The sequence below is a fragment of the Sprattus sprattus genome, assembly GCF_963457725.1.
Source record: "Sprattus sprattus genome assembly, chromosome: 17".
Lineage (NCBI taxonomy): Eukaryota > Metazoa > Chordata > Actinopteri > Clupeiformes > Clupeidae > Sprattus > Sprattus sprattus.
The window spans coordinates 7,382,650-7,393,653 of record NC_137915.1 but is presented as its reverse complement, the minus strand read 5'-3'; the positions used below and the strand labels follow the sequence as shown (position 1 = coordinate 7,393,653).

The 11,004-nt window shown below is 43.1% G+C and overlaps 1 protein-coding gene across 1 annotated transcript; it reads left to right on the top strand.

Moving 5' to 3' along the window:
• Nucleotides 1–8,083: 8,083 nt before the first annotated feature.
• Nucleotides 8,084–10,737, top strand: foxh1 (forkhead box H1; the record flags this gene model as incomplete). The annotated part of the gene is made up of 3 exons (XM_080854908.1): nucleotides 8,084–8,702; nucleotides 9,502–9,606; nucleotides 9,784–10,737. The coding sequence occupies exons 1-3, from the start codon at nucleotides 8,178–8,180 to the stop codon at nucleotides 10,735–10,737; spliced, it is 1,584 nt and encodes a 527-aa protein (XP_080711034.1). The 5' UTR covers nucleotides 8,084–8,177.
• Nucleotides 10,738–11,004: the final 267 nt, after the last annotated feature.

Below are 11,004 nucleotides of genomic sequence, written 5' to 3'. Positions count from 1 at the left end.
ACTTTAACTAGGACAGGGTTCTGGGTTCAGATGAAACAAAAATGTAGCTCTTTGACTCCAAACACTCAAGGTGGGTTTAGCGTAGAAATAAAGATGGCTACAGAGAAAAGCACCTAATATCAAGCGTGGCAGATCTGTGATGTTATGGGAATGTTTCTTCTCGAAAGACGCATACTTTGCATACTTTTCATTATGGATTCCAGGAAGTACCAGGTGATTTTAAATCCAAAGTTGTCTGCCTCTGCCAAGAAGCTAAAACTTGGTTATGGTTGGATCTTCCAAAGCACAAATCAAAATCCACTCAAAAAAATTGTAAAATGAACACAAAATCAAGCTTTTGCCATGGTCAACCCATTCCCCTGACCTAAATCCTACTGAAAGCCTGTGGGTTGAGCTCAAGAGAAAGCCCAGGACTCTGCAAGATCTGGAGGGATTCTGCATAGAGGAATGGTCAGAAATCCCCTTCTCTGTGTTCTCATAAGACATTACAAAAGAAGACTCTGTGTTGTTCTGTTTGCAAAAGGGAGCTGCACAAAATAGGCGACTAAATGGGGGGAGGTGTCAATAATTATGACACCTGTGACTTTTTTCTTGTGGTAATGGACTCGTGGAATTTGTATATTTACTTTGTTTGCTGAGTAAAACAGCCCTTTTCACTCTTATGGGGGTGCCAATAACTCTGGAGACACTGTATTTCAGAACTGCTATACATTTGAAGACAACTCATCCATTCATATTTCTTCTATTAACTTATTATTTTCCTAACTGCAATCACTGTATTACTCTTAAGAGTGTTTAGAAGCTAAATGGGAATGAACATTTGAAGTGTTAAACAGGGCTTGACAAATGTTTAAGATTGTGAGCAAATATTTCATAATCAACTTTCTTCATCAGCGTTGACCTTAAAATTGGTAATGCTACCGCAGGTGCATATAAGGCGAATAAAACCACTGTCGGACATTAACCTGTTGAATACTTAAGCCTACATCTAAGTTAACATAGTGTTAAGTTAGCTGCTTTGAATCGAGGTATACGTAAGATGCGAAAAAACTGTTGGAGGTCTTGTAAGTCTTGTCAGCAGGTTGCTGCAGGGTCATTTCCAAAGTGGCACCAAAAATAATGGCAATTAAAATAAAATATAAAAATTCGAAGACTGGGGTTATCCACGTAGACGTGCGGCTAAATTATTGCAAATAGAACTGTTTAAAATATGACTTACCGGTATTCGGATTAACGTGTTTCACAACTCAAGATTTTTTTTCTGTAATCAGTGTGGGCTACATAATAGACCACGTTTCATCGTAGTGACAGCATAAAAAAAATACCACTCCATTCAAACATGTGTCATTAACCAGTCAAAGCAACCTGTCCTTCATTACCTTCAATGCACCGAGGGCTAATTAATTAGCCAGCTATCCCGACTAGCTAGTCCGACAAACGCAACCACTTTGGACTTTGCGCGCATCCGAGCTACACTAACTTTTGTACGTCAAAAGTAGGTTTGGCAAGCTCTTACAAAGTACGCATTAGATATACTCGATTTGTTGCCTAACCTTACCTGTTCATAGCGTCCATGGTGCTTGACAGCGACAGTGGGGGTTCATATCCGTGTTCCTTGAACTCGACCAGCTGCCATGTCCCTCTGCTTTCACCTCTAGGGAAATGCTTCACCATAACAACCGTGCATTTCATTGACTGGATAAAACACGCCTCAAGCCTTCACCAAGGCGTTTTTGGTGTTATGGCGCCCCCAGCAGTACCGGGTGCAGCATGACTACCAGCCAACGCACAGCCTGCTTTTCATAATAATGAGAAAAGTTCAACCTATCGAAACATACATTACCAAAGTAGAAATTAATTAACAACAACACCACTCAATATGTTACACAACTTCTTGAACCGGCCCTGGCTATTTCTAAACTTAAGACTATTGCGATGCCATCTTAACGGGCCTGTGCTTATTACAAAATGTTCTCATTGTTTTAATCTAATGCTCTTGTAAATGTTATAACATAACTAACTATAACATAAATATGGAACATATTGGTTTGTGCCTTGGAAGATGGACCTGAGTCTGAGAGTTTGAAATGGACTGGCCGTAGAATTAAAATAAGTTGAATTCCGTATCAATGGCACAGACCTATGACTAAACAGATTCTGCAAACTGTATGTCCCTATCAATGGGCCTCTCCCTTTAGTCCACTAGAGAACATTTACAGTGTTCTCTACTGCTCACGGCAGGCTGACAGTTTCGTTATCCTCCACTATCAACCTGCAGGTGGCACTATTGTGCTAAAGTTTAGTCTGAGCATTAAGCAACCAACAATCTTCTTTAAAAACAAAATCAAATGTGCCACAATTATTGACACCCTGAGAAATAGAAAAATCAATTCAAGGCTATTTTGTCAGCAGTCAAAGTGAGGAGGATGCACTAAGAAGTATACAGTTACAGATTACAGTTTCTTAATTACAGAGTTTGGTAGCATCTTGAGGTCTACGCAAACATAATTTATGCAAGTGGCCGACACAGTATTAGGTAGGGGCTGAGTGAGACCATTATCATTTGACCACCAATAAAAGTACCCTGATTTATTCAAAGCTAAAGATGCAATCAGGCATGGTCAGAATTAAAATGGGAGATTCTCTAGGTGTTGATAAACAAATAACCAGTCACTTCAGAAAACAGAGTGCAAAGGAGTCATCCAGTTTATCAGGAAGATAAGATTATTTGTTTCACTTATTAATTGAAGGGTCTCTCTCTCTCGCACAGACACACAGACACTAAGACACACACACACACACACACACACACACACACACACACACACACACAGACATACACACATGCACAAACAAAGCAACACAGAGTAAGCAAAATAAACAGAAAGGTAGATCAGCTACTTACACATTTGAATAAGAGAGAGTGTGTGTGTGTGTGTGTGCGTGTGTGTGTTTTAATTAAATGTAGGCCACATTTGTTCTTCCTGAGGCTCACAGATTAAACATTTTCCTCAATATGGACTTTCAGCCATGTGTCTATGTATGTGTGTATAAGAGAGAGACTATGTGTGTGCATGATTTTTTTCTGACATTACAAGCACCTTACAAACTGACTGTGTGTGTACTGTGATCCTATCATATTCCTCCAACTCTGTTTGGGTACATTTAAAACAGTTACTCTCTTCTGGTCCCTCTGTCACAGTCTGATTAACTGAAATGTGGCACGTGAGGGCTTTCTAATGAACAGACCCCATTCTGTGAAGTTATACAACCTCTCTTCCTCCACTATCACCCTGAGCACCGGTGTGCCACAAGGTTGGGTGCTGAGCCTCTTCTGTACTCCCTGTTCACCAATGACTGCATTCCTGTTCATGGTTCCAACACTATAATCAACTTTGCAGATGACACCACGGTGGTAGGTCTTATCAGAGACAACAACGAGACACAACCCCATCTACATCAATGGAGCTGAAGCAGAACATGTGTCAAGCTCCACATTCCATGGCATCAACATACAGTGGGGAAAATAAGTATTTGACCCCCTGCCGATTTCACGAGTTTGGCCACTTGCAAAGAAATGCGTGATCTATAATTGTAATGGTAGGTCTATTTTAACAGTGAGAAACAGAATATCAACAAAAACATCCAGAAAACTGCATTTTATTACAGTTATGAATTTATTTGCATTAGTTGCGGCAAATAAGTATTTGAACCCCTAGCAAAACATGACTTAGTACTTGGTGGAGAAACCCTTGTACGAAGCACAGAATGGTTCTTCTACAAACTTGCGAAATCGGCAGGGGTTCAAATACTTATTTTCCTCAATGTATCTGTTAATCTCACCTGGTCCGTAAACTCCTCCATCTGCCTTTACCTTCTATGGAGCCATAAGAAAGCTCAACTGCGTCCCAGGATACTGGTGGACTTTGACCGCTGGACCATTGAGAACATACTCATCAACTGCATCTCAGCGTAGCATGGCAACTGCATCTCAGCGTGGCATGGCAACTGCATCTCAGCGTGGCATGGCAACTGCATCTCAGTGTGGCATAGCAACTGCTCCACATCAGACCATAAAGCCCTCCGGCAGGGGGGGGGGAAACTGCCCAACGTACAACCAGCACCCAGTTATCCACCATCGACACAAAACCAACATTCATCACAACACTGCTTGGGCAGAGCAAGAAACACCATCAAGGATGCCTCCCACCCTAACCATTGACTTTTGACTCTCCTCCCTTCTGGCAGGTGTTACAGGAGCTTCAGGAAGCACTTCTAATTTGCACAGACTGAACCACCTACACTATTCAAATAGTGTTTCTGTACATATGTTGTTTATACTGTGCATTCTTAACCAAATGTACTGTTCATACAGTATTTACAATTTTGCATTTGCACTTCAGTCTCTAATTATGTCCACTTCTCTGAATATACGCATTTCAAATATTTACATATATAATATTTGTATATTGTAACGCTCCACTGTCCGTGTCCATTTCTGTACATATTGTAGATCCATCCTGCACTTATCTGTTAATAATACTATATTTTTACACTTCTGGCTAAATGCTAACTGGATTGCATTAGCTTTGAACCCATACTCTGCATAATTTCAATAACGTTGAATCTAATCTAACCTAATGAGAACTGGACATGTCTCAAATCATATGTCATGAGAGTTGGACATGTCTCAGATCTATAGCATCCCCATCCCTTCCCTTCTCTCCAGATCATGATCATTACTTTGTTGTTCCTCCATGTAAGTAACTTTCATGATAACATACAAAGGCATGTTCTGACCTCCAGCAGTATTTATTTTAACTGACATACATTTGTACAAACATACATACATTTGTGTAAATGTACTAACTCTATGCTAACCTATGAGGTCTGGAAGAAAAGTAAAAGTGAGTCTGGCATCCCTGAGAGAATAACTTTAAAGACAACAACTATGCTAAACTCAGCAGGACAATGATGACCCTATAATCTACTGACCCCTGAGGTGACCTCACTATTCTGTCACACTGGTGACATTCTGCAGAGTGTATGGAGCTGAGGGAAAGAACTGCTTAGTGTTGGGCTTTTCCCTGTTGTAACTGTCCAGCTATTTATGTTTGACTTCACATTTAGTTTGTCAAAGTAACATACGAGCAACATAGAGCGGGCTAACTAACAGTTTGTAAAACTTGCTAAAATGAATCTATAAATTGGTGCACACTGACCACGATTGAATCCAACTGTTCCCCCAGTTCAAACTGTCGCAAATTAAGGTGCAAAATAAAGAGTCAGGACATGTGGTTTACATCCTCATGCCAAAGGTTACAGTTTTTCTTTAGTGAATGATCTCTGCCTATTTCAATACTATTCAGCAGTGTAGTGCTGTGCATCTCTTGTCACTCCAATTTCGTATGGTCTTCATCTCATATTTTAACATCCACTAGCCTATCGCCTGCTGGTCATTAGAAATTATTTTCTTAATTGCAAATGTTGCCATCTATAAGAAGCTTAAAAGTTTAAGTGACTCTTAAACACTGAAATATATACAAAAATATATATATAAAGGACAGCAACACTGTTTTAGTCTGGACATGATTTCCTTTCGCTCAGTCCCTCAAGTCAAGCCCCTGGCCTTTTGTTAAGACAGTGATTGCATTTCTTGACCATGAGATGAACCTAGAGGATGATCCAGATTTTGGAGGATGCCTGCATGTGTTCTAAAAGCAGCTCAGTTCAGACAAAGAGTGAATCTGTGTCTCAGCAGGTCCCCTTCACCGGCTCTGCACTGTGGAGAGACTGCAGAGAGACTGCAGAGGGGGATTAGACCAGACATGACCTTACATGTGCTGCCTACATCTCGGTGGCATCTCCAGCAGTGACCAGAGTTCATTTGCATCTCCAGCAGTGAATGTCTCATTATGGGCTGTTGCCGTAGCATCCCCCATCTAGCTTGTTTGAAGCACAAAACTGCACACCAAGCCATTAAATGTAATGTCTCTAATCACAACCTATTACTCAGGACTGTTACATGTCCAGGCAGTATTCTTTAGTCTCTATTGATCTAACGAGGCTCAACAACAAGTTTTACTGCCATGTCCACTTCTTGTCATACACTGATATCTGTCTCGTGTCTATGGCAATGTTATCATATTTAATCCTGCAATTTCATTCGTTTATTATGAGGCCAGCTTTTGTTAAACTAAATAATTATGCTTACCTGCTGGATGAACGTGTCAAGAATATGTTGCCCATGTTTATTCAGAAAAAATGGTATGGCTGACGGGCAGCTCGATCCAATCAGTGTGTAAGTGATAATTAGCGTGTGGACAGGTGAGATCATCAGAACGCGTTCACGTCCAAACCACTTCTTTGAAACTTGCAGCACGAATTCGTTTTTTAAGCTGCTCTCCATTCCTCTTCTACCAACACGGTACGGATATCCTCTTACAGTTCGGTAAGAAATGATAGGCCTAGAGAACAGACATGCGTTCTTGACCATTTTGTCCTCCTGCCAACATATCTTCGAGCTATTAGTTCATTAAATTCCTACATTGTGATGACCATCGTGATTGAGTAATAAGACAGGCTATGTTGTTATATTAAAATCCCATCGAATTGACCAAATAAGGCTACTCTGGTAGAGCTGCAGCATGGCTATCTAAAGTTGCAAAGTGATATCGTCTACTGCTTTCGTTTAGATAATTAACCGCCTTTCACCGGAATAAGTGGCCTAAAATAAAGCAGCATATGAGTTCATCTTTCTCAGTGGTGAAGAGTGAATAGTCGCTTGGACCTTGTTCTATATAGAATACATCTTGCGTGTGAATACCTCAGAAGCTCGAAAGATTCCAAACAATATGTGAGCTAGTGGAAGCCTATACAAAGTGTCTAGGCCTATCTCTTGCATTGTGTTTTTTTCACATTCAAAAGCCCCCCCCGGAAAGAAATGTCGTCAGTCTGCTGCAGAATATTCCTCTAATCCAACTTGTTTTCAGTGTCTTGCTGCGCGCCAAGCACTCGAACATTAACACTACATTATCTGACAAAAGACAAGTGCTATTCCGAAACCGTTTCCTCTCAAGTGAACAAGCACATCACTGCATATTCTAAAACCGACATCGAAACGTGTAAACATGTATCTCTGAGTTTACTGTGCATTTATTTGTATTGGCAGTTCAATGACTACGTCTTTTAGTTTTGCCCTACAGTTGTTTTCAATTGTCTTTGTTATTAAACTAGATGACTTTTTAAAATGTGATATATATATATTTTTTTTTTGCGTAGTCTATATTGTCATTGCTTTCTCGAAACTCCTACCTAGCATTTATTTATTTTAAGCAGTCTTAATTTCAAGGGTTATTTGCAGGATGTTTAGTGCATATTTTGATTGGCTACTTAATTGCGTATTTGTATTGATTAGGCCACTAATATCTGACTCATCTGCCGTGAGTGAATCTGACCGAAAGTGTTAATCTCTGAATGTATGTGAGAAGGGAGTTTGTATATTAGCGCTCTCATGTATATTGCTGCCCATGCGTTGTTGCCGGAATCTACAATCTATTCGTTCCACATAACTTTGGGTGTGGTAAGATGGTTTTGGACCATAGAGTAAATGTCTGCTGTGCCATATGAGAGTGTGCTGAGAACTGTTTTTATTGTCAGCAAGAGAACGAGGTCATCATTTTGGCTCTATGTGCTTACAGAAAAATAAAGTCAAGTAATGTACCTTACGGACTGAGCCGAGGGGTGGGTGGGTGTTGGTGGGGGTCTTTGCTGTCTTAAAATTGAATACAGACCCTTTCTCTTTAATTTGCTATATTTCAAGTTAACGTTACCATTTGTATGAGCAACTTAAAAGTTTGCCCCCGTAGTTGAAACTGATCTTTGCGGTAGATGAGGATGTTGCTGATGTCTTAAACAGGGGCTATTTGCAGGTTTACTGTTTCTCACACACGCAAGGCTGCCCAGCCCCCCGGGGCGATCAGTCATTCTGCGCGCAGATAGCGCCCCATTCTCCCCTCGATTACGCAGCAGGATTTACATGAAACTGTTAATTGTTTGCTCTTCAAATAGAGTCGACCTGGAGCCAGCAGTCTGCCGGGGGTTAAGGACCGACCCCCGTCTCCCTCCCCCTCAGCCTGACCAGTCGTGTAGCCCGATCTACGCCCGAGTTCATCAGCATGACAAAGCACTGGGGGGGTCAGGGCTTGCTGGCACCACTCGCAATTCCCTACCTGCCATCATCTGGATTGGGAGGCCATCACGACCATCAACTTGACTTCGCCTCTGTTGAAAGGAGTGGTCACAACAATGTCTCTCGGAGTCATCCACAGAGCAACGTAGCGCGGGGCTCTTCATTCCAAGACTGGCGAAGAAGCCTCAACTATTCAACGGTGCTGAAGCGAGGAGCTCTTGCAGAAAAGCCTGCCCCTGCTCCGTTCACAAGGGCCGCTGCGCCCATGGATACAGGCATATTAAATGACCCTTCATCTGGATACTACGCAGAGGCCACGCAGGTTAAAATGGAACCACCGGCCAAGCAACAACACCAGGTTGGTCTGACCAACTCGTGGGAACATGATGGAAACTCTAATGGAGGCAAGAAGAAGAATTATCAACGGTACCCAAAGCCACCGTATTCATATCTCGCCATGATCGCAATGGTGATTCAGAATTCTCCAGAGAAAAGGTTGACGCTGTCAGAGGTAAGAGTTCCAAATTCTTGTGAAGCTTATCGGTTGTGTGTGCAAAGATGTGTTGGGGCAAGGGTCAGCAGTATCGGGTCACTCAAAATTCACTGTAGTTATTTGGATAAATGGATGTATTTTTAAATTGCAATTAGAAGTAATTTAAATCTGATTAAGTGACCTTTATTGAAGCCTACAAGTCTAGCGCACATAGGTTTTTTTTATAAAACAGCCTCTGGAGGAAATAGGCATTTTATTATTGTGTCTTTGTGGGTAGCTGTGATGTTTGGGGGACGAGCCTTGTGTAGGACGCACCTATGCAAACACAACGGTCCCTCTCATCTGACACACGCTTAGCAGAGACAGATTGTCTCTATCGTCAGTTGTTTTGTTAAGATAGCATACAGTGAAACCAGACACTGATATGCATCAGCTCGAGCAATGTATTGATAGGACGAAAGCTAAAGGAAGATAGCGCAGGGCCAATGCGTTAACTTGCAGAGCCCAGAAACGTCTTTGCTGCCAGGATTCTGCTGACCTAACTAACATTCCTTAGCATAACTTAAGTACTTAAGTTATTTTATTCGAAGTGAAGTGAATAGGCTACTACATTTATCCATTGATGGGTGATTGTGACAAGTAGGCCCATTTCACACAAAAAAAAAACACTCACACTCAATGTGGCACATTTTATGTATTAAATGAGAAATCTCTCCTGTCATGTTGGATGTAATGTTTCAATCGTGACCCTAGTATTTGACAAATGAATGAATAATGTAAAACTGCATTGATTTTTATTTTCCATTTGCTCTCTCAGATCCTGAAGGAGATCAGCACACTATTTCCATTCTTCAAAGGGAATTACAAAGGCTGGAGGGACTCTGTCCGACACAACCTCTCTTCATATGACTGCTTTGTTAAGGTTGGTTTGTTCAGAATTATATGTGCCCTCCACAGCCAGACTGAGGCACCATGGCATCACCTTATTGGCATCATGGCCACCAACTGAAATACTAATTTCACTCCGCTGGATAGAGCAGCTCTCCCTTCCAACCCCCCCTTATGCTCTCTCTCTGCTCTGTTTATGCCGCCTTTCTAGGTACTGAAGGATCCTGGAAAGCCCCAAGGGAAGGGAAACTTCTGGACAGTGGAGGTGAGCCGAGTGCCCCTCGAGCTCCTGAAGCGTCAAAACACTGCAGTGTCGCGCCAGGACGAGACCATCTTTGCCCAGGACCTCGCCCCTTACATCCTCCATGGGCACCCCCACAGCAAAAAGTCCGATGCCGAGCAGCCCACCCCTCCCCTGCCCCCTGCTCCCAGCCGGCACAGCTCCCCCCCCACGGAGGACCCCTACCGTCCCAAATTGGACTCGTCCTTCGCCATCGACTCCCTCCTGCACAGTTTCCGTCCCCCCAGCATCACAGGAGGTGGGGGGCTCCGCGGCAGAGAGGTCTTGGGGGTTGAGCCGCCCCACCCCTCCGCACACCCTGCCTCGCCGCCATGTCTGCGCTACTCCTCCTCCAATCGCAGTGCCTCGGCCAGCTCCGCTAGCCCCGCCTCTTCCTCCTCAGACGATGACTGGAGGGGCGCCCCCCGCGTTAGGAAGAGGCCCAATGAGAGCGAGGCAGGCTCCGATGGGTACTACGACTCCTGCCCGCCCAACAAGTCTCTCAGACGAGGCAGCGTGCATCCATGGGAGCTGCCCACCTCCTATGCCAAGTACACTCCTCCTAATGCTGTGGCCCCACCCAGCATGCGCTTTAACGGCGGGCCCTTTGTGCCTCTGGGAGGACTGCCCTTCTATGGGTATGGAGGGCCACCTGTACCATCAGGTCATTTTGTCAGCCACAGCTACTGGCCCATCCTGCCCGGCGGGCATGTTTCGCTCCAAGCTCCACCTCTGCTTATGGATTTGGATAGCATGCTGCAGTCAGTGCCACCCAATAAAAGCGTGTTTGATGTTCTTGGCCCAGGCAATCAGACGCAACATCCTCCAGCGAACCAGTACGCCCTACAAAATGGTCCCCCTCTTACCCGATATCCTCAGTATTAAGACTTGAAAGTCCCCATTCCACCCCTCCAAGAAAAAACACTTGTTCCCCTATCTCCCAACAGTCTATCAGTTGTCGGTTAACAGACACATTCTCAGGTTTCAGGCTTCAGGGATTGTATTTAAAATTACCATGACGACTACCTCAGTATCCATGTGCCAACGGATCAATATTAACCTATTATTGACCAAAGACTTTGCACTGCTAGTGTTTGCACTATTTTATCCTTTTTTTTGTTTCATATCAGTGTTTTTATTAAATGTTTTGTA